This window comes from Moschus berezovskii, chromosome Y, assembly GCF_049115385.1.
Source record: "Moschus berezovskii isolate FMDL1 chromosome Y, NW_MosBer_1.0, whole genome shotgun sequence".
NCBI classification, from domain to species: Eukaryota; Metazoa; Chordata; class Mammalia; order Artiodactyla; family Moschidae; genus Moschus; species Moschus berezovskii.
The window spans coordinates 1,120,748-1,144,616 of NC_142489.1; the positions used below are offsets into that span (position 1 = coordinate 1,120,748).

Here is a 23,869-nt window from a genome sequence, read left to right on the forward strand (position 1 = left end):
TGTTCTGCACCTAAAGGAAACATGAAAAATAAAAAAATGGAAACACCTGAAGAATGCTTTCACTCACATTAACCTACTGCTGTTAGCGATAGGGCTCGGCTCTGCACGTGGCCTCAGAGCAGGAATTAAGAGTCAGACTGAGTGATGCTGCCTCGGTGTTCAGGTGGAAAGGCCACGTTGGCAAGGATAATAAAATTTACTGGTTTCAATTACAAGGGGAATTTTGCCCCTTGAGTTTAAGTTGGGGTTGTGACCTACAAATCACTAATACCCATGCATTGTGGAAGAGATTTGGACCCTATATTTTCCCATAGCTCCCCCTTATTAGATGGTAATTTACCTTTAGGGATTTGGGTTTCTTAATGTATGCATTAATAGGGAGGTGGAAAGAGAGAATCACTAATTAAAATCATTTTATGATAAGTGTCTATGCCTTTTCAACTATATGCTTTGTAGAACTCTCAGGAAAATAATTCAGGTGAAGACTATGCATTTTGATGTTAACAGATTCCACTCTTATAGGCAGACAAGCAGTTAACAACATGAAATGCGGTAGTGATGGTTTTCAAAATGAAATAATGTCTGAGGTAACCTCGAGTTTCTCTCTGAACTTTGGCCATATTGTTAGAAAAGCTGGGAGGAGGGGAGCTGCTCTGTCAAGCACAGAATTACACAAGGGGGGAAAATTAATCTAAATACTAAGGGAGAAGCCTGTGTTCACTTGCATGATATTTAGCAGCAAGAGCAAGGAGAGGGCTGTTTCTTTCTTTGTGTAATGTGAAGTAGTTACAATAAACACAAGATTTCCAAATCTCAGAGGACTCTCTTGACAGTTGCTTGATAACAGCTTTTTTCATTCCATAGTTTTGACAGTTTGTGTGTGTTGCCATATCTAGTGTAAACTAAAACATCACTGTCATTCTGTTTTTCTTTTGTATGTGGCTTCTTTTTTTTTTTCATCTTTAGGATAATGAAAAAGATGGGCTTTTCACTTGTAGACTAGAGTAAGGCAAGTTGTGTGTGGAGATTAGCGTGTGTTTATGAGTTTTGAAAGATTCAAGTTGACAGCAGAACACTGCTTTAAATAATTTTTTTCTCCATATTGCTGCAGTAAAAGTATAAGTGGGATGTTTAAGTTTTCTGTTAATCTTTTGATAAATAGCAAATCTCAGGCATCTGTGTGGGTACCTATATTATTTATCTGTGGTGAATGAATACAATAAACATCTCTAGCGCTCCTGGCTATGCAGCTGTTGAGAAATAGAAAGCGTTCTGTTCCTTGTGTCAGAGGGCTTTGCTCCATCTTGATATTTTCAGTCCCCATGTATGCTTCCCATCACCTGGTGGATCCTGCATCCCACCCGCTTACTGCCAAGTTCATAGCTAAATGAAGTCATCCGTCTGTTTGAGAAACAGCAGAGTTTTGTGGTTGTTGTTGTTTGTTTATCTGGTCTTTTTTTTTTTTCTGGAGGAACTCTAGAAACTAAATTGCATTGACACTGTGCGAGGCTGCAGGGGAGACAGGGGTCCGGGAACACATGCCAGGGTCATAGCTATCTTTACTCATCAGTTGCAAACTCACAGATTCTTCAGATTCAGAGAGGGTCCCATACCTGGAAGACCTTCCCCCCTCCAGCCCTGATACCCTTTTATGTATGGAAATCTCAGTGAGGTTATTTTGCCATCAAACCAAATTTTGCTGTAGTGTAGCAAGGCTCCCGATGCCGTCATCTGGCATGTTACAGACAAATTCCAATTACTTTTCTACTTCTAGCTATTGTTAAACACTACAAGCTGGCTGACAGTAAAATTATAAATACAGGTGTTGTCACACTACACTATAATCAGAATTTTAATTTGAATTTTCATTTGTAAAGCCTTTTTTTCCCACATGAAAATGGGAATAGAATTAGTTTTATTGACAGTAAAAAGACATTTTGAAAGCTTCCTAAATCATTACCTGTATTTAGCAGGAGGAAGAATTGTATATGTCCATGTAAAAAGAAGAGTTTTATTATCACATATTTACTCATTATATTTTGTGGTAAATAAAACGGGGAAGACATGTTTGACAAATGATTGACGGAACTCACTAGGTTTTTGCTTCATCAGAACAATAGACAGACATAAATATATATTTTGCTTTTGTTTTGTTCTGCTATTACTAATGCAGACCTGTAGACAAAATCTTCTTCCAGCAAATTAAGTACAGCCTGTTGGGAGTCTGCATGCCATGCTCAACTTTTTATTTGGCAATTTTCTCTTCTTCCCCAGATTCATCATCCGTGGTGCTCTTTTTCCCCCTTCGTGTGGTGGTTGGAGTGGGTTCCCCCTTCTCAAGTCCCTTTTTTTCCCTCAAGGCATTTAGTGTCGTATCTGCCAGATTTCAGTGATGAGCAGCGAATTGCTTTTAAAGTGGGCATTATGCCAGTTCAGCAGCACAATGGAAAACCAATCTTCCACCATTCTACTTTTGATGCTGTTATTGTAGCATTTTAGATAACTGCTGCCACAAAAAAAAAAAAGAAGAAAAAAAAAAGATGTGCTCAATTGCTACCAGTTAGTCAAGTTAAATCCAGAGTAGCATTAAAATTACTCTGAAAACTGTTTGTCAGAGGTCATGTGCCGTCTGTGGCTGCCACACATAGGATAGATGTTCTGTTCTGGTGGGTTTTTTTCCCTTTATTATTACTGTGACTGACCACCTCTCTAAATAGCCCTCCACTGCCTGTTTACTTATTGTCTTCACCTCCCTGTTGAAAAAATGTGTCAAACAGAAATGTTGAAAAGTTTCTTTAAAGTGCTGGAAATAGCAGGAGAGTGAGTTGTTCGGGGTGCTAGAGTTTGTACAGTGTGAAAGCAAAAAAAAAAAAAGTGGGAGAGCAAGAACATAATTCTCTGGTTTCTGTAGCAAGATTACTGTTTTCTTCTTTTTATCTTCACTTTTCAACCACTGGGTTCACTGTTCTACGTTTTTCTTAATAGCACAAATGGAATTTATCCTCTCTCCATCTCAAGTCCCTCCCCGCTTCCACTGGGTTTGCTTGTGAATGAAAAGGACTCCTACTATGACTACAGGACAGATGGCAGCTGTATGTGTTGTATTTGATGTATTTTGGAGTGAGCCATATTTTTAAATTCAAGGCCAATGGATGGGCTATTTTGAGGGTGGCAGTAACACTATACTTCAAGCCTGCTGCATTTCCACAGAATTTATTTAGACTTCTAAAATTACATAAATAGCCTATAATCTGTGCTCAAAATAATCGAGTTGTGATCTATTAGATGTATTATAATAATAAAAGTAGCTCAGGTTTCTGAACTGCCTTCTAAAGAAAGTATGTTTATTTATCTTTATACTATTTCTAATGGATTTTTCTCTCTATGTTAACCATATCTATTATATAAAGGCAGGCATTAAAATTTTTTTTGAGGTAACATTGGCTTATAGCATTATTTAAGTTTCACATATACAACATATATTGCTACTTCTGTATGTATTACAGTGTGCTCACAAGCAAAAATTCAGTTTCTGTCCCTCACCATACAGTTGACCACCTTTACCCATTTCACCCTTATCTCCCCCACCCTGCCCGGATTTCCCCTCTGTTAACCACTACTCTGGTCTCTGTATCTACGTGTTTGGTGGGTTAGATTGGGTTTGTTCATTGACTTATTTTGTTTGTTTTTTGTATTCCACATAAGAGTAAAATCATATGGTATTTCTCTTTCTCCATCTGACTTACTTCACTTAGCCTAATACCCTTAAGATCCATCCATGTTGTTGTTGCAAATGGCAAGATTTTGCCCTTTTATGACTGAGTAGTATTCCATTGTATATATACACCACATCTTCTTTATCCATTCATCCATTGATGGACACTTAAGTTGTTTCCATGTCTTTCTTGGCTCTTGTAAATAATGCTATACTGTACATAGGGGTGCATATATCTTTTTGTATACTTTTCATATTCTTTGGGTAAATAGAAGTGAGATAGCTGGATCATTTTGAGGAATTTCTGTACTGTCTCCCATGTTGATTAAGGCAGACAAATTTGTCTGTTTTGTTCATTTCTGTATTCCAGAACTTAGAACAGTTATCTGGCACATAGTAAGTACTCAATGAATATTTCTTGAATGATTTAGTCTTTTATTCCTTCCTTTACTGCTATCCCATCCCCAATTATACTTGAAACTCGTGGGTACTCAATATTTGTTGAATAAACAAGTAGAGAAGCCCAAACTTGAGTCATTTGCCAGTACAAGATGTGATCATTCCGTTGTAGAGATGAAGATAGACAAATTATCCACCAGTCAATAGTCTCCGAGTTCTCAGCTTTATGTTAGTTTAGAGTTCTTTCCAGAAACCATGGTTTTCTGGGCTTGTATTCAAGTATGTTTCAGATCCATATTATCTTCAGTTTCTAGTTTAACATTTAATGTTGGCTAAAGTATTCAAGAAAAGGCCCTGATGGTGATGTAGTCTGTATTCACAACCAGCCCATCCACTGCTGCTGCTGCTGCTAAGTCACTTCAGTCATGTCCGACTCTGTGCAACCCCATAGACGGCAGCCCACCAGGCTCTGCCATCCCTGGGATTCTCCAGGCAAGAACACTGGAGTGGGTTGCCATTTCCTTCTCCAGTGCATGAAAGTGAAAAGTGAAAGTGAAGTCACTCAGTCATGTCCAACTCTTTGAGACCCCATGGAGCCTACCAGGCTCCTCCGTCCATGGGATTTTCCAGGCAAGAGTACTGGAGTGGGGTGCCATTGCCTTCTCTAGCCCATCTGCTAGTGCCATCTAAATGAAACGAGTGCATGGTCTTTGGTGTGAGTTATCCTGTCTTAGGAGGCTGCCCTCCATAATGAGATGTATCCATGATAGCAGTTACACCTCCCTCAGCACCTTTTATCCACTGGTAAGCTGCAGTCCAAGGGGTTGCAAAGAGTTGGACATGACTGAGTGACTAACGCTTTGCGTTTTTTCAGCACCATTTGCCTTTTCTGGGGAATTGTGGTTTAGGTATTGTCATTCCCTCACATCCTCCACTAGCAGCCTCCGTGGAACTCCCTGCTTCTATCTGTGAAGTGAAGGAAATGAGGGCCTGCTGCTGCTGCTAAGTCACTTCAGTTGTGTCTGACTTTGTGTGACCCCATAGACGGAAGCCCACCAGGCTCCCCCGTCCCTGGGATTCTCCAGGCAAGAACACTGGAGTGGGTTGCCATTTCCTTCTCCAATGTGTGAGAGTGAAAAGTGAAAGTGAAATCGCTCAGTCATGTCTGACCCTTAGTGACCCCACGGACTGCAGCCTACCAGGCTCCTCCATCCATGGGATTTTCTAGGCAAGAGTATTGGAGTGGCTTGCCATTGCCTTCTCCGAAATGAGGGCCTGCTGCTGCTGCTGCTGCTGCTAAGTCACTTCAGTCGTGTCCGACTGTGTGACCCCATAGACGGAAGCCCACCAGGCTCCCCCGTCCCTGGGATTCTCCAGGCAAGAACACTGGAGTGGGTTGCCATTTCCTTCTCCAATGTGTGAAAGTGAAAAGTGAAAGTGAAAAGTGAAAGTGAAAAGTGAAAGTGAAGTCGCTCAGTCGTGTCCGACCCCTAGCGACCCCACGGACTGCAGCCCACCAGGCTCCTCCATCCATGGGATTTTCTAGGCAAGAGTACTGGAGTGGCTTGCCATTGCCTTCTCCGAATGAGGGCCTAGAGGCTGCTTAACAAGGTCAGAGGCTTTGGAGAATTCAGTGCCTTAATCAAGAACCATACTATGAAAGAGGCACGCTGCTCTTCCTTTTAATCATCAATTGTAAATGTGACACAGCCTTAAATGGATAGCAACAATTTTCAAATCAATAAGACCTGTTTTGTAATTAGCTTTGGACTATGCATTCAGAAGTATACATTGAGGATTATGTTAGTAAAACCGCAGAGCAGTGTGGGGATTCTTTGTTGGCAGCTAAAAATGTACATATTAAACAGAGAAATGGAGATGATGAGTGTCTCTAGCTATTAACAGAGTCTCTCAAAAGAATGCCTTGATGGAAGCCTCATACACACACACACAGACACACACACACACACACACACACACACACACACACACTTGTGCCTGATCTTAGTTGCAGCATGTGGGATCTAGTTCTCTGACCAGGGTTGAAACCTGGGCCCCTGCATTGGGAGCACAGAGTCTTAGCCACTAGACCATCAGGAAAGTCCCAAAGCTTCTTCTTTTAAGGAGCATATAAAAGGATTTTCCCAAGTTTTACCACAAAGGTTATGTGTTTCTTTGAGAAAAATCTAGAAATGTGCAATAGAGCATTCCCTATGTGTTCATTCCATTTTTTCTTCTCTCCTCATTTGACCTTCATCCCAGAAGAACCAGAGAACACCACTGAAATAAGAATTTGGATTTTTTGTGTGCTTAGTCAGTCATTCATGTCCGACTCTGCATCCCCATAGTACAGTCTATGTACTGCAGGTTCCTCTGCCCATGGGGATCCTCCAGGCAAGAATACTGGAGTGGGTTGCCATGCCGTCCTCCAGGGGATCTTCCCAACCCAGGGATCAAACCCAGGTCTCCTGCATTGTAGGTGGATTCTTTACCATTGAGCCACCAGGGAAGCCCATGGCTGATTCATGTTGATGCATGGCAATAAACCATCACAATATTGTAAAGTAACTATCCTCCAATTAAAATAAATAATTAAAAAAAAGAATTTGGATTTTTATTAGAGCAGATAGAAACATCTATAAAGCGAACCATTTGGCCTTACATGCCCTAGCATCAGCATTGTACTGGGAGGTGGAGGAGGGGAAGATGAGCATCTTCATTCTAACATCCTGCATCAACATGGACTAAAATTGTAAAAGACTTTCAGTTGCTTGGTCCAAACATGGGATATCTTCTGTAAGAGTGCTGGGGAGAACTTGTGCTTTTTTATATCTTATGACCATGCAGCAGTATATGTGGGATCTTACTCCCCAATCAGGAGTTAAACCCACATCCACCGCAGTGGAAATGCAGAGTCTTAACCACTCAACCGCCAGGGGATCCGTGCTCCCTACCCCCCAAAACTTGTGCATTTTTAAATCTCAATCATGCAGACTGCGGAGTAGGAGAGAGTGAGTTACTCTTTGTGTTGTGTGCCTCCACAGAGTTTAGAGAGAAGAGCATGAGCAAAGGTATGACCTTGCAAAAAGCTTCTTGGTTCAGTTTTCTCATGGGTATCCTGTCTCTTCTGATTAACTTACAAGCAGGATTGTTGTTAGACCTTTCAACATTATAGGGCAAAGGTTAGCCAACTATGGCCACTTGTTTCTGTCAATAAAGTTTTAGTGAAACACAGCCACGCCCATTTGCTTTTAAACCGTCCATGGCCACAAGTGGCCATAGTTGACTAACCCTTGCCCTATAATATTGAAAGGTATAAAACATAAAATACCAAAGTTTTTGGACTGCTTCTAGTAATGAAACCCCCCACCCATTTGGAAGTCAACCAGAATGGTCAGCTTGGCCACCTTTGTGAGCAGGAAGCCTAAAGGGGCTCTCTCTTTCAAGAGAAAACCTTCTTCTGTAATTTTTAGGTCACCCTTCCAAATTCTTGCTAAATTATCTAGGGAGAATTTACATTTCATTCAGCTTGTATTTTATATTTATCAGTGACATCACTTAGGCCACCTAATCTCTCAAGAGCCTTTAGCTTTTCTCTCAGAAAGTGTTTTTTCCTTAAGACACTCCGTTTCCTTAGAGCCTTGATGTTAGTTTGTGGTAGAGAAGGGATGCCAGTATTAAAATTGGTAAGTAAGCAGGGACAATGCCATTAGTTCTCCAGGACAACCTTGGAGTCTTACATAGGGAGAAGAGTTTACAGAGAGGGACAGTGGCCATCTTGATGACAATTAGTTAAGGTTTTGAGATATGTGGTCAATTCTGATGAAACTAGTAGAGAATCCTATTAAAGAGTATCATTGTCCTATCCTGGAATGAATAATGAATACAACCATGGTTTCAGGTTTCCAAGAGACAAAATCATATTAGCTTAATGGAAGAACTTATCCCAGAGAAAGTACGACATATCAATTCATAGAATTTAAGACTTGGAGGTTGCTAATCCTGATGCCCTGAAAACACTGGTATTTCAGATTTCATGGTTGTTTCTTTGAGTTAGCTAAATTGCTTTAATATTTAGATTGTATCTGATGAGTCAGAAATCCAAAACCACATCATTTTACATAAACATTAAATCCAGAGCAGCCAAAAAATCTATCTGGTACAGAATTTTTTTGTATATTTTTCCTTGCATAATGAGTTTGATGTCATTTTAAAAATCTGCCTTTAACTTGCTCTCTTTGCTTTTTCTTGGATTTCTGTAAGACCTTAGGTTTACCCGTATTCTTTAGGCACTCCATACTGAGTCAGTTAGTTCTTTCTAATACATACCCCAACAAGTTGGCAAATAATATATTTATTTATATTTTCCTGTATTCTCACCATTTGTCCAGGGAAGTGCCCCTCTCTGATAGGCCATTTCTAAGATGGCACCCAGGGATCCCTGCATCTCTCTTGTGCAATAGCTTTTTCCTTTGCTGAACCAAGTAACAAAAGGGATGGGGTATCACTTCTGAGATTAAGTTACAAAAGATTTTGACTTCTCTATTGAGCATGCACTCTCATTCTCTTGCTCACTCACTCTGAGGGAAACCAGCTGCCATGCTGTAAGTTGCCCTGTGGATAAGCCTGCATGATTAGAAACTGAGGCCTACATCCAACACCTTGAAAGGAATATATATGTACAGTCATTTATTATATTAATAATATTGTATTGCTAGAATACCTATTTGATTTGGATGAATCAAAAATTTTCCTCCATGAAGATTGTAATTCTCACTGTCTTGGGGTATGGAGTCTATGGGGTATACACAAATTGGAAGGGAATGTTCAAAACCCATGAACAAACATGGAACCCAGGGAGGGTCGAGAGCCCTTGGAATAACTATAGCCACATCCATCCCTGGTGTGCAGAAGGGAAAGGGTGTTGAAGGAGACTTGCCTTATTGTTAGGATCGAGGCAGTCACAGCCTATTTTCTGCCCTCTTCTAGAAAGTGACAGTGGCCCTGGGCCTTGATCATAGCACAACTGTTAGCTTCACATCCAACTCTGGCCCAGTCATAGCTCCATACAGTTTACATGGATTCGAACTGTGCCTGACACAGTAGCACGGGCCGTGAGAACAAGGGGCTGGTGAGAAGAGAGAGCCAGAGGGTTAAGGAGCAACTGAGGCAGGGCCTATCTGTGCTGGTGACAGAGCCTTGGGCCCAGACAGGGAGTGTGGAAGCTGTTCTCTTGGGTGCTCCTTGTGTGTATTTGCTACACCCTAAGGGCTTTTTTTCTTCCACCTGCAGAAAATGAGCATTTACACTGGACTGTAGCTTTTCCCACCTATCTATCGCGATCATTGTCAGTCACTAACATTTGTTGAGTGTATTAATAACTTGATCCCAGAAACTGCCTTAGTACAGTAGCTCTTCAACCTACTCATTCATTAAAGTGAATAAAAATAAGCATGGGCTTGACATTCACAGGTAAGAGCTCAGAAATGAGTCCAGAATTTTCGATTCTGAAGTCAATGCCAACTCCTAATCTACACTTATTGCATTTAATACATAATACGTTTTCTCTTCCTCTGCTGTCTGCCCTTCTCTCCTAGGAGTGTGCCAGCCCACACCCACACCCTATTAACTCTCCAGGTAAATGATTTCCAGGTCCTGTGGGTAGTACATGTCACCAAACAGCACATTAATCAGCCTGAATTTTTTTTATGCACCCAGGTTTAGAAACCATGTAAGTAGAGATTAAGATAATTAAACATCAAGATTAGAAGTGGTATGTGAACAATAAAGACACTGTGTATCCTTCTTGGATATTGTTTCTGGCACAAGCCTTTTAAAGCCTGGAGTCCTCAGGGAGAGTGGTACCAGTAAAAAATGTTATTTCAGTGCTATAAGGCTATGAAGTCATTGCAATCAGACATACTTGAAAATTTTTTACTTCTGGTCCTCAGTTGGGGAGCAGGGGGTGTACACTTAGCAGAATCTAGGAATCTTTAAAACACAAATTCACACATTTCTCACCCTCCCTTTCCACACAAGGATCTATGAGACTGGAGTTAGGTGATGAACACTGGATGGATGCATTGAAAAATAGACTTCCTGCTTGGTTCTACTTTCCCGCCTCTCAACCCAGCCTTACCACTCCCACCCCCAAGCACTACTGACCTGGGGCTGATCATATTTGCTCTTTTTTTTTTCCATTGGGGGATTATTGCTTGACAGTGTTGTGTTGATTTCTGCCATATAACAACATGAATCAGCCATAGGTGTACATATGTCCCTTCCCTCTTGAACCTCCCTTTCACCCCACATCTTTACTCTTGACTGTCATGAAACATTGATTAGACATTAAGATATTTGGAATGTTTCCGGAACTTCCCTGGTGGTCCATTGGCTAAGACTCTGAGCTCCTAATGCAGGGGCTGGGTTCAATCCCTGGTCAGGGAACTAGATCCCCACATGGCTCAACTAAAGATCCTGCATGCCAAATAAGTAAGTTAATTAAAAAAAAAAGATATTTGGACTATTTCCATTTTCTCACGGTTTCAGATATATTTGAAAAATAGCATTCACATCAAATTCATTGTAGTTGCCATCTACCCCCTTGGCTTTGATTAAATTACAAGCTCATAGACTCGAGGGCCATGAAGGTGTTTGCAAATTGCATTAGCAACCATAATGGGGGGTTTGGGGAGAAACTGATGTGTTTTCTCATTGGGCAGTAACTCAGAACTCTAGGCGTTTGGTAGAGTTTATCAGTAATAAAATTTAGTTTCATATTGGAAACCGCTTATTGAAGGTCAGCATTTTATTGCTACTTATTCTGCCCAAATGCATATAGAACCATTTGAAGAATAAGATCTTGCTCAGTATAGCCATAAGAGTTCTGATAGTTCTGATAGTTAACAGTATACAGTACTCACAATACAGCCACAATGATGGCTCTTTTTAAATATTAGGGTAGTTTTAAAAAATGGCAATAAAGGCATTGTAATTCATAAAACATGCTATAATACAGAGATACATGTAAAATACAATCTGTGTACCTGATTGCAGGTAACAGAGTTAAATGTGCCAACAATTTCAAACACAGTTTGATATTTCCTATAATAAAATATAATGCAAAAAAATTAAATATCCAATATCAATGGATTCTAAATGGTTTTGATATTTCTTTTTGTCCTTTCCCATGAAGAGTAATTTATTTCCCTTTTTAAAGTGTGGGCAGAATGATTACTAGCGCACTGTAATGTAATTGTGTTGCATTGATAAAATAAAAATTGTCCTTTATCTGTGTCCTGATAATGTTCAATTTACAGGCTGGCTTCTGTGCCACCTCTTCAGTGCTTTGAGTATTCCAGCTCTCCTCCCTTCCTGCTCTGAGAGCGCACAGAACTGTTTGAAATCCACTGGTACAATTGTCAAATCAATTATTCATTCTCTGCAATTATGCTCGCACAAAGAACATTTTGCTGGTCTGAATGATGATTAAATTAACAGCTATTCCAGCTGCCTGATAACATCTAATAGAATATTCATAAGCCCAAAATGGAATGAATTATCTCCATTAACTTCATCATGCTCACTTAATTACATGCTTGTTATTGTATTTACACCTTGTTAGATACCGCTGAAGCTGATCCAGTGGCTGGCCGGGAATTGGAAGCGTCTGTCATGGGGCAGTTGGAGCGCGTTTTGTAGGAAATGCTATTTATTTTAAATGCTCCACCTGCTGGGAGCCGAGGTTAGTCAGCAGCACTGAGATGAATTGGGAAACGGGGTGTAAAAAGAAATAATGTGCTTCTGACAGGCTCCGTGGCTTTTAAGTTGCTCTCATTCAGCCACTTCACAAAAAATTATTTTATTCCATCTCTCAGTGATGATGACATGATTGCTTTTGGGTAATCATTTACCATTCTGATTTTATTTTTTGAAGTAAATTGTCTGAAGTAATAGGTTCTTGGAATTACAGCGTGCCTTGCTTTTTTCTTAGAACTTTATTTAAGCTTGTCTTCCAGCATTTAACCCGAGTCCCCTCTTTCGTTTGATCTTCTAACTTTATTTATACAACAGTGCTTAATGATCCTGCACAATGTGTTTTTTCCCCTCTCTGTAACCCCCCCCCAAAAAAAATTCTGTCCAGTGTGGTTGACAGTACTTTTTATAACCTCAGCAAGGGGGCTGCATGGGCAATTTTCTTTCGACATGACAAATACAAACACCCAAAACCCAGCCCTGATAGAATCACTTCATCCAGTTGAAAGGAAATTTTTGATCTCTTTCAAGGTGACTCTTTCTCCACTGAAACATGGTAAGGGGCACGACTCTCCCCTTCTATTTTTCACTCTAGATGTGGCATTCTTTACGTCCGCTCATCCCATCTCCTCCCCTCTCCCATCGCCCTCTGCTCTTTCCAAACTTCCACATACCAGCCCTTCCTGGTGATGGGGCCCGACAGCGCCTCCCTTCGCTTGGAGAGGGAAGGGCATTGCTCAGCACCACCAGGCGCAGCAAGCCTGTTTATTGAACGTGAACCAGACCCGTGGCAGAGGGAATTGTAATCACACTTCTAAATACTTGTCAGATCAGCCCAGTAGAGCACTTGAATGAAACCATGGATATTTTATTCTGTTTGAAGGCGGTATTGTGGTATCAACAAAAAAAGAAGAGAAAAAAATGGAAGATAATTATTTATAAGTAGGGCTGGAGCTAGATAGTAGATTAACAGAGAGACTCTTCAGATCTTAGAAATATTTTAGCATCTAAGACATGATTTAATGGGCAACAGTGGTCCTCTAGGCATTGATTACTTGATGAATGCATCATATGCTGTGTGTGCCTGGCACTGTGCCTTGTACATTTTTTTCTAAATAATAATTCACTTGGAGATGATATTTTTTTCTTTCTTATTTGGATGGAAAAATATTTATATATGTGTCATTTGATTTGAGGCCCTAAATGTATTTGTTTGTCCTTGAAACAGGGATGTCACTTGAGATCTTTCAGATCCCCTGTGTTGTCCAGACTTGGTTATTGATTGATATTCAGGAGAAAGACAGCCAGGCCAGAGGCTCCAATAGCTGTCTATGAGTTGGATGGTTTTAAATCATAAAGAGATTTTCTTTCAAAATTCCCAAAGCTTCCTATGTTCCGCCCCTTACAGCAAAGCTCACATTGCATTGAGGGAGGGAGGCTATGGATTAGAAAAGGTGGAAAAGCAGAGAACGGTATGGTGGGAAGCCATGCAATTAAAAAACTGACTGAAATTATTACCTGATTTCATAATTGACAGAATATTTAATTCAGATATAGTAAATTGACACACCTCTACACAGAGACAATTATGACTGACTGTATAACACCTGACAGAATCAATTATAACTGACTGTTGTTTGATACCTTTGCACGGAAATAAATGAAACAGACATTCAGAACAGAGACGGCTGCTGCCTGTGTGCCTAAGCCTGCCTTAATTAAAATAAAATAACCAGTAGGCGATGTTAAAATGTCTTTGCATTGTGGTTCGTAGTACAGTGTGTTTCTTTAAGTCCAAAAAGGCTTTTACAAAGAGTAAAGCTGAAAAGAGATTTTTAGTTTACTGACACAGAAATAAAATATCTGAAAGAGAGATGTTTTCCTTAGATGGGCGAATACTCCACTAGAAAAAACAAAACAGTTCTGACATCTTATTTGATCCATTGACTTTTAAGTAAAATATTTCAGACAAGTTCAACATGCAGGTGATGGTCTAGTTCATCCCATAGAGAAAATACTGTAGCTTGCATGATTTTGAGGTTTTAGACCCTAATTAGTAGAAACCAACTTTTAAATTAGCAGTTAATTTTCTTGTCTGATAAAACATTGTGTGAATAATGAATATAAAGGCTCACTCGGTTTTCATTGTTTTCACAGGGCTTGGGGACAGGATATTTTTTGGTAATGAGTGTATAACCCTAAGGAATCCCCATGTAGAAAGGACAAGGGTAAAAAGCTGTAGATACATGTTTCCCCAAATGTGATTCCCAGGAAAAGTAGATTTGCTTTGTTGGTGTATCACAATGAGTGATTTGGTGATACTTCTGTCCATTAGAGTATATTTTGCTGATGCGCTTGTGTGTAGGACGAGTATTTCCTTCCCCGTCTGGATGAAGTTTGGATTTTTTGTGCTGATTGTTGAGACAGCAACAGCTATGGCCTGTGGCATCTCTGTGGATGGGGCAGGATGGCTGCACATCTCTGCTGCTTGCCTGACAGCCTCTTCCCCGACTCCCAGAACCAGAGCAGAGAGAAGGAATCTGCTTCTACTGGCTACATTATCTGATTTCCACCATTTAACCCTGTTTTCCCTTGAGTTCTAAAGTGGCAGGTGAGTGTAGTGTTAAGAGAAACAGGGTGATGGAAGCCTAACGTGGATGGCCCAGGTGCCCAACACAGAGAGGGGAAAACCACAAAGAAGGAGTGAGCCTTTCTCCCCACAGCTCCCACCTCCAGTGCAGCCTGTGGCAGCTCGTGCAGTTCTTTTTCCTAGAAGACCTTCCAAACGTTATTGATTCGATTCTCATTGGGGAAGCAAGTAGGAGCCTTTATCTGCATCTCTAACTGGCGTGGAATGGTGCCTCTGCTGTATTGACCGGCTATGGGATATGCTGGCGGTCACAGTTGTCTTTTACGAAGAAAAGCACCGAGTGACGCTGGTTGTCATTCTAACTCGGCTGTGTGGCAGCGTAAATAGTCCCCTTTCTAACCAACCTGGTGGGAAAAGTCAATATCCCATCAGCAGAGGAGGTAAACACATCAGGAGCTGTGCCCTCTCTCTTCCTCCCCTGCTCCGTCTCACCGCAGCTCTGTAAATGTCTCTCCCCGGTCACACATGCATTTGTGTCATTCACATGCACGGGGCGCCGGCCGGCCGCCACTGCTTGGGCCATTGTTGTGTATTCCCAGACTCCGATAATTAGAACTTTCAAAGTGTCTTTCTCTCCTTGCTTAACGATGCGCCCCCTCTCTCTCTCTCTCTTTTTTGCCTCTTTTTCCACCCGCTTTGGGCATTTAAATCCTCTCTACAAAACTTTCTGTTGTTGTTTTTTGAAAGGCAATTGATGTAATTTAGAAAAGGTTGTGGAGAACAAATGTGAATGTAGCTAAGGAACAAAAATCTGGAGACTGAGTTTTCATTTGCCGGGTGTTTTGTAGACTTCACTGTTGCTCTGTTGTTTCCGTGGAGTTTTTTCTTTTGGTGATTGATGTGCCCTCCCTTCCATGTTTCCTTCCTGATGCTTTCCTAACCTGGGGCGCCAGGCAGCCTCGCTCCCCCCAGGCTCCTTGGTGCAGGCCAGCATCTAGGGGCCTGCCCATGTCTGTCTGGGAGCAGTGAACAGGGGTGCGTGGATGGGGTGCACAGTGAGCCTCACCACGAGTGAGCTCAGGGTTCTGGCTACCTGGCTCTACATTTGTACATCGCAGATCTCCAGCTATGTGTCCTGGGGCAAGTGACTTAACCTCCTCAGCCATCACATGGGGATTTTTTTTTTAAGGGCCTCTCTAAACACCTCAGAGGGTTCCCGAGCAGCTTTGAGCAAAACTGTGTCATCTTAACCACCCAGGGCAGGGTTGGCTACCCCAGGGATCACCCTGTCCCTAAAAGGCCAGACCTGGGTGTCCCAGCCCACTGCTCCTTCCAAAGAACCGAGTTTAGAGGTCTCAAACTCTGGGGGCAGAAAGGAAGGATCTTCTCTCTGGCTGAGAGTGCCCTGGGCAGAATGGGAAGGCCAGGGAAGAATGGGTGGAAGGAGCAGGAAGCAGAGAAAGGGCAGCTGCACATCTCAAGTTCAAAGGTACAAGGTGTGTACAAAGAAGAAAAAAGCAATCTTGCCAGTGGACAGGTGCTCTCCAGATAGCATATCCCTTGCCTCTTTGAGCAGAGGAGATTTTGTATAGTAGAGGGATGCAGATGGAAAGGACTCGAAGCTGACTAGGCCCATCTGATCTGGGGAGTTTGCACTGGGAGGCTCTGCCTTCCTATTGAGGTAAACTAGTTCCTGCCACGTCTGTACTTTGCATGCAGTTGCATGCCTGTGCTCGACAGCACCACGAACCGGGTGTCTGCGAGTGGAGTTCACCTTGCCTGCCGCACATGGCCGTGCACCTGCAGTTCCCATCATTGAGAGTGGCCCTGTCCCAGTGTGCTGAGTCGGCTAGGTGCTGAGACGTGGCGGGCAGGGGGAAGGAAGAAAATCTTCTACAGAGGAATCGCGGGGTTCCCTCTCCCGCAGCGTGGGACTGGCCCCAGGGGTAGACCAGCCACAGGACCATGAGGACATCTGAGACCTGGAGCTGCAAACAGAATTCACAGCTCCTTCTCTAGTGCTTCAGAAATACTGAATGCTTTTTAAAGAAGCTGCTTCTGAGACTTGTAATCCTTTTATTTTTATTTCTTTTTAGATAAATTGAAGAAGCAGTTTTTTACTCCCAAAGTTCTTCAGGACTATAGAAAACTCAAGAACACAGCAGAGCAGTTCTTGTCCCAAAGTGGCTATTCCGAAGTGAACCTCAGCAGACTCTTCGTCGATTGCGCTGTATGGTCCTGAGGGGCTCCAGGAAGTGGACCTGCAGCGGCGGTGGAAAGAAGACCCGCATCCTTGGCACCTGCATCATGGCCCTGGCCGCTTCTCCTGCATCGCTTTTCCTGTGGAACTGCTATCATGTTTGTGTGGCTGTGGCTTGGGAGGGGGATTATTAAGGGGCAACTGCAAAGGCATTGACTCTACCAAACATCAGGGAACAGCAGAAGTACCTTCCTCTGACAGTATACCTTGTGCCCTTGAAACCCCACCAGGAGAACTGTCTGCTTCACACTGGCATTCAGCACTGGATTTCTAGGGGAGGGGGCGGGGGGGAGAGAAATTGAGAGTGGCTAGGAGGCAAGTGGCTTTTACCCAGGACCTTCAACAGAGGAGCCTCCAGAAAGAGGGGTTCACAGAGCCTGGTAGCAGGACTGGCACTTTGCCTTTTCAGATGCCAGTTAAACTCAACCTGAACCCAAGTACTTCCCAGGCCACTGGCTCCAGGAGCAATTGTCCTTCTCAGTCTTTAAGGGGGGAGATTTAGAAGCTGTGCACTTACTAAATAGATTAAACAGAGCTTACTTGTGTACTGAATTTCTCCAAAGCCCAACCTGCACATGCACACTGGGCAGCTGTTTTACACTCACCTGCCTTTTTTATTTCCTCAAATAAAAAATCTAGGTAAAGGTTTATACAAAGGGAAACTACATGTTAAATAATTTAATATCTTATAACATTTCATAAAAATGTGTAGAGGCCAGGGCAAGGACCTTTGTGTTATATTCAAAAAAAATGAGGGGAGGGATGGTTAATCGGCCCTGTTGCTATTTTTCTCATTTCTTCAGAACGGTGCCTTTTTGCCAGAAATCAAACATATTTCAATGTAGCCATCTTTCCTTTCTTACATTCTTGGTAAGATTAAAAAACGGAAAAAAAAAATTTCCCCTTATACAGCTGTGCTATACTTTTTAAAAAATTATCTACCTGTGGAAAAAAGTCTACATGAGTTTCCATAAAGGAAATATATGCTTTGCTTTTTTTTTTTTTCAATTCAGAATAAAGTTTTCTAAAGGGAAACCTGCTGCAGTGACTCCGTATCAGGTGCAAAGAGTGGACTGGAGGGGGCAGCCAGGAGTAAGGGATGACTGGAAACCATCCCCTGCCCAACCTCAGCCTGCTTATTAGGTCTGTGCTCAGAGATGCTTGGCATAATGTATGTCCCAGGGTTCTGAGTGGCATTTCAATATACTTTGGGTCCTTTGAGAGATGAAGTATGGCTTCTCATGTGCTTTGCTGACTTGCATATTCAAAGAGAGCTAAGCCAAGAGTCCAGTGCTGTCTCCTTTGGGAGAGCAAGGCTGATGGCCCCTGGAAGAACAGCCCCCACAAGAGAAAGATCACCCAGCCTGGACCCTAGTGAAGGCATACTTGTTATGTAGTACAGATGATGCCACCTTATACCTTGCTTTGCCTTTCCTCACCCTCTCCTCCTTTCTCTTATACTCAGGTTCTAAGTAGAAACACTTTGGGTTTATGACCATGTCAGTTAATTAATGCCTTGGTACCTTAAGCTCTGCAACCTGTCAGAAGTTGCAGTACCCAGGCTGCTCTGGGAAACAGGATTGGTGTGTTTTTCCTTGCTGTTACCATATAGGATTATAGAGATGGTTCTCTAATATATGCTTCCTGTGTCCACACCCCCACTTTGCTTTCTGAAGAGAAAGCATGTTTTCCTTGATTTCTGGGACCTGGGGTTATTATGGCAAATACAAAACTTGCTTGTCAAGAAATGCCAGGAGACAGAAACAGCTTCTCACTGGTCTGCTGCTTGTCTCTGCATCTAGATATAATCATTGTGAGGGCAGGAACCATTTGTATAGAAAGTGCATAGAAAGTCAGACATTTCTTAGTACAGTTCCCCCCCAAAAAAAGATAACCCAGTGGTTGATATTTTCCTATTCAGATCAGTAACTCCAGGTTAGTTAAGAGGATTTTCTGGGAGGCACCTAGGAATTCCAAGAGGCATTTGAAGATTCCAGGATTTTATAGAAAGTTGCAACTTTAGGATTGAGTGGATCTCTCTGTTAGAAGATTGGAACATGGCATGGTCACTTTTCTCTGAAAAAGGTTTCTTCTTGATTTGCACCGTCTGATAACAGATGGGTACAGTGAGTACCGAGATGCCGCCCACTTTGAAAGGGGGAACTTCCCCAAATGTCTTCACAGGTTCCCTGGCATGGGTGTTAAGCTCAGGTGATAAAAGTGAAACAGGCCGGGTTCCCTCTAGAGAGTGGCAGAACCTCATGAGCCCAAGTGGCCATGTCCTGTCCAAAGGAGGCAGGAGCTACTCAGCAATTCTGGGAGGGACAGGGCCCTGGGTTGTCATGGGATCACGTTTTCAAGAGCCAGGAATCCAGAAATGGCCACAAAGTATCTCAATTCCTAAACTTTGGCAACTAATTTTAAAAAATAAAATTCTAAATGCTGTGGGCCAGACTAAACCTCTAGGATAAATTTTATCCACTCCAGTTGGGAAATAGGGCCCTACAGGAACCCATCTGGAATTTTTCTGTTTCCTGTTGAATTTAGGGGCTGCCAACAACAGGGAGCACATTTATTTTGGTCATAACTTGGTAACTGTCAACTCTCCTTCGTGTAAAAGGGGATGTGGAGACCGGAAGTTGAAAATCCTACAAAAGCACGCTCAGTTAAGATTTTAATTTGTCCAGGAAACAGATGGAGTTCGTCTTGAGACTGTTGCCCAAGACATGGGGGCGAGTCAAAGTTCACAGACTGAAGTTTAGCAGAGGCTGGTCAAAGGGGATGAATTCACTGCCCCCTACCACCAGCCCTTCTCCAGCCCATACCTCCAACACATACAGCATGCCTTTTCGAACAGATTGAAATTATTTTGGCAGGTAATGCAGAGATAAGGAAACTCCAAAAGCAGCTTTCTCTGTCTTGTCAGGGTTTTATGAAAAACACTAAGCCCCAGATCCTCTTCAGAATTCACTGACTGTCAATTCAGTTCTCCCATCTCCCATCCCAGACTTTAACCCGCCTTGCCTTTCCCTTTCTCTCTCTCTCTTTCTCTGCTTACCTAAATATTTCTTAATTGAACGGTTTGCTGTGGAGCTTCCTTATAGCAGTTTAATAGATGAACTCATCTGAGCCAGCCTCAAATTTCAGATTAAAATTCCTTCATCCCGAAGGCAGCATTATCAGGTTGTTGGAGGCTGTTTTCAAACCTTGGTTTTGAATAGCAGCGGCTCTGCATTAATTTAACCACTAAGCTAATAAGTAGGTTTCGTTTTGTTATGCTAAGCTTTATTGCTTTTCTTTTGATCAGAATGGTGTTGTTGAGCAAAGCAGCAGACAAGGCATTCTTTGATGAGGGAATTAGCGCTCCATTCTTCCTCTATTATTCATAGCACAGTGGAATATGTAAGTACCTGAGGGTGTCAAAGGAGCGCAGGTTCTATTGCAAAGTGCTCGCCTTGTTTCTCTCAATAGCTGACTATGAGATGATAAACCGCTTAATACACTGTGCTAATTGGATGAGAGCAAAAAGAGATGGGAATTAAGGCGAGGCAAAAGGAGAAAGTGCAGCCAGCCTTCAATTCACTCTTTCACCACTTTACCAGCACCAAAGGAGGCACAAGCTTTCTATAAGCAGACTAGAGGTTTTGTGCAGAGATAAAATGAACGTGTTAGTGGATTCAAGTAATACACTAATTATTGCACAGTATAAATACCACTACTGGTTTTATAACAGGGAGGTAAACTTCTTTTGAGAGGGTTATAGGATTGCTTGGCAGTGGTGTAGAACCTAATAAGGGCCCAGAGTAATAACCCCTTGGATTAACAAAATTGCTGCTTGTAGAAGTATGATTCAGGCTTTTATGAAGATTTCCGGAGAATGAATAAAAATGACTGAATGACATTTCTTAATGTATAACTGGTAATCGCTCCCTTTTCTTTAAAGAAAAAAATGTATACTTCAAACTGGACTGTTAATAAAGTCCGGGGACAACACAACTTTTTCCTTTGAAAAATGCTTCTCCCCCTCCCCCCACCCCAGTCAGGTAACAGCTTTTCTTCTCCCCGCCCCCCAGCTAGGCTGCCACTGTCACTTAAATACATAAGCAATTGCTCTGTGGAACTCAGTGTTCCAAAATACCATTTTAGGCCCCATTTAAGACCCCCTTCATTCAGACACACTCACTTTTGTGTATACGCATACACACATGCTTACATACATATTTTTTCCTCTAAAAGCAAGTTGAACTAACTCATGTATAATTTCCTTCCCTCTACCATCAGCCACTTTTCCATTCTAGTAAGATATTTGCACTCAAAACGGTATGAAAAACAGAGGTACAAGTGCCTTATCTCTTGGTATTACAGATCAAAACCAACAATAATAAGTGTTTCCCCCAGTGGGGGCGTGGTAATAGAAAAAAAAAATGGGAAACTGGCTCAGGCCTATACTGGTGACTTTAACTGAAGACTGGGTTTCAAGTCCTGAAACCTTCCCTTTGGTGATCACTCTCCCTAATTCATCCACTTTCTATCTTCCCCACACAAACCTGAGCTGTCCTCCCTAACTGTCCACAGTCTGGCTCATGGGTAGCTGGTGACTGAAGACTACTTAGGGACATCTTTTGAAATTACTCTGCCTACTACTCCTTGCCTTTCCTTTCCAGGCCCATTCAGGATCTGACTAGCCTGTCTGAAAAATGTAACAAATTAACTTGCCCTTTCCCTTCATCCTTCCCACAGAGGCAGAACTGTGCTCCCTCACCCCAAGATGCTGTGGGGGTGGCCCTGGGAAAGCAGGTGGTGGGGCATTCGGGGCTGGGGGTGATAGGGAACAGCCATGCCCCCATCACAGGGGCTCTCCTGAACTCCCCTGGGCTCTGCATGGCCTCCTCCAGGGTGGAACAGGTTTGCTTAAGGTTGGGGAGGGGGGTCAGCCGCTCCCAGCATTGTGACTGCGTTCCCAGATATTGGGGCCAAATTGGGTCGCCATTCATTAATAATGCTCACAATAAGATTAAATCATTCTGGAAAATCTCATAAAATCCCCCTAAGTACGCTCCAGTGGCTCTTTCCAATCCCCATCATTCAGCACTTGGGGAGGTTTGGAAGGAGAAGAAAATTGGTTTCTTTGCTTTTAATGCTGCTTTGAAAAGATACTCAGAGTTTGTCATGCGTGACATGTCACATGTTTAATGTGGACTTGCTGGAAGTCAGGGGGTCTTTAGCGTGTGATATTTATGGGGAATATTAAGTGCAGAATGAGGTCCCTCCAGCTGGGGAAAGTTGAAAGAATAGGAGGCCCAGGACCGGGCTTGTTTGCGGCATCAGAATGACATAGGATTAAGAGTTTGTAAAACAAGGAGAGGGGTTCTCATTGGCCGGTAATAAACGTAATCCTTGGAGGTAATTTCACGCAATTTGCTTCTGCTCCATGGAAGGGTCAAATGAGAAAAAATGACTTAAAAAAGAGTTCATTAACAGGAAGAATGGTACTGTTTCTCATATACCATCCAACTGGCAGCCTGGAAGGGGAAAAGAAAAAAAGCCCTACCTAAACAAAAGCCAAAATCAACGGAAAATTGATATTGACCACAAAAAAAAAAAAAAAAAAAAGCTCTTGCCCTCAGGCCCCTCCTGCGCTCCGCAGTCCCCACCCCACCTCAAACTCCTGAGTAGCCCTGTCCACCCCAGGAACTCGACCTTCACCCCAGGAGTCTCTGTGGAGTCTGGTGAAGGCTTGAGACACTCAGATCTCGGGGAATGTCCTAGAAAGTTCCTGCTGAGCCTGCAACCCCCGGGAAAGGAGTGTGCGGCGGGAAGGGCTGAGCAGAGGTAGTTGGCGCCTACTCCCCGTGCCCGGGGCCGGGCCCTACTATCGAGCTCCGCCCTCGCGAGCCAGAGCCGGGCCGGGTGACCAGACGGCCAGGATCCGAGGAGTCCCCTCAGCCTTGGGCCCCGCGGGCGCGCTCCCCAAGGTGTCCGGCGGGCGAGGGGGTTGCGGCTTGCGGCCGGGCAGGCGAGCGGAGGACGCCCGAGGCTGAGGGCGGCAGCTGCCGAGCCTTCGCCCACCCCGAGTCGCCGCTGCCCGCTGCCCGCCCCGCACCTGCCCCCGGCCGCGCACGCCTGCGCCCAGAGCGGCGAGGGGACCTCCCCCTTCTCAGCGGCGCGTTCCGGGAGCGCACGTGGAACCCGGCGGGCCCGGCCCGGAGGCGCGTCCGCGCGCCTCGCCGCCACCAACTGGCCCGTGGCCGGGCCGGGCTGCGGCCCTGGCTCCGAGAGCCACGCTAGTCACGCCGCGGCCGCCCCCCTCCCGCGCCTGCCCCTCTCCCCAAAGGTCCAGCGCACTAATTACTACAAATTGAAACTAATTAAGCTTCTCTTCCCTTTCCCAGCACCCTGGGAGCTTTGGCGAGACCCGGCCCCCGCGGGCGGGCTTACACCAAACGGTCCCCCGGGGGGCGCCGGCAGGGCCCGGGGGAGGGAGAAGCTACCGGCGCCTCCGGCGCGGGGAGGGGTGCGCCCAGGGGGTTGCAGATTGCGAATCTGCTAGGGTCTCCTCGCGAAACCTGAGTTGTTTAGATTTTTTTTTACAAGTATGTACATCTCCCAATGCCTGGATAAGTGATGTAATGACATTTGTCGAGTTAAGATCTGCCACTTGGATACCCCTCGCTGCCTTTCCATCACTGTTTCTGCGTTCTCTCTCCCACTGTCTCCCTCCCTCTCTCCCCCCCAACCACACACCCTCCCACCCCCCACACACTCCCTCCTCCCTGCTCCCCCTACCCCCGCCACAGACCCTCCTCCCCGCGCGTGTACCGTGTAGCCCGGCCCCTCGGAAGCCAGCGCCTGGGCTCCTCTGTCGCGCCATTACCTGTCATCTCGGACTGCGCACTTCCTTGTACGTGGCACTTTCCACGAACAGTTTGCTTCGCCTTCCCAGCTAAGACTCCCCGCTCGCTTCAAATTTCTTGTCTTCACCGTCAACGCCTACAGTAGACTCACCCACCCTCCCTCAAGCCCACCCCACCTCCGAGGCCCAGGCCCCCCAGCTCCCACTGCAACACGACCCAGGAGAGCCGAGATGCACGTGGAAAGCTCCGTGGCGGCAGCGATCTCAACCCTTCTTAGGAAATCCTACGGATCCTTT

General features: G+C 43.8%; 1 protein-coding gene across 6 annotated transcripts in view; it reads left to right on the forward strand.

Moving 5' to 3' along the window:
• The window catches only part of POLA1 (DNA polymerase alpha 1, catalytic subunit), a 298,535-nt gene extending 277,915 nt beyond the window's left edge, over positions 1 to 20,620 (forward strand). For 5 of the 6 annotated variants that reach the window (XM_088834553.1, XM_088834552.1, XM_088834555.1 and 2 more), the window contains one exon: positions 16,556 to 20,620. In XM_088834553.1, the coding sequence (XP_088690679.1) occupies positions 16,556 to 16,701 (146 nt within the window). In that variant the 3' untranslated portion in view covers positions 16,702 to 20,620. The remainder of the gene's footprint in view (positions 1 to 16,555) is intronic. The other variant, XM_088834556.1, reaches the window with a different exon arrangement.
• Positions 20,621 to 23,869: the final 3,249 nt, after the last annotated feature.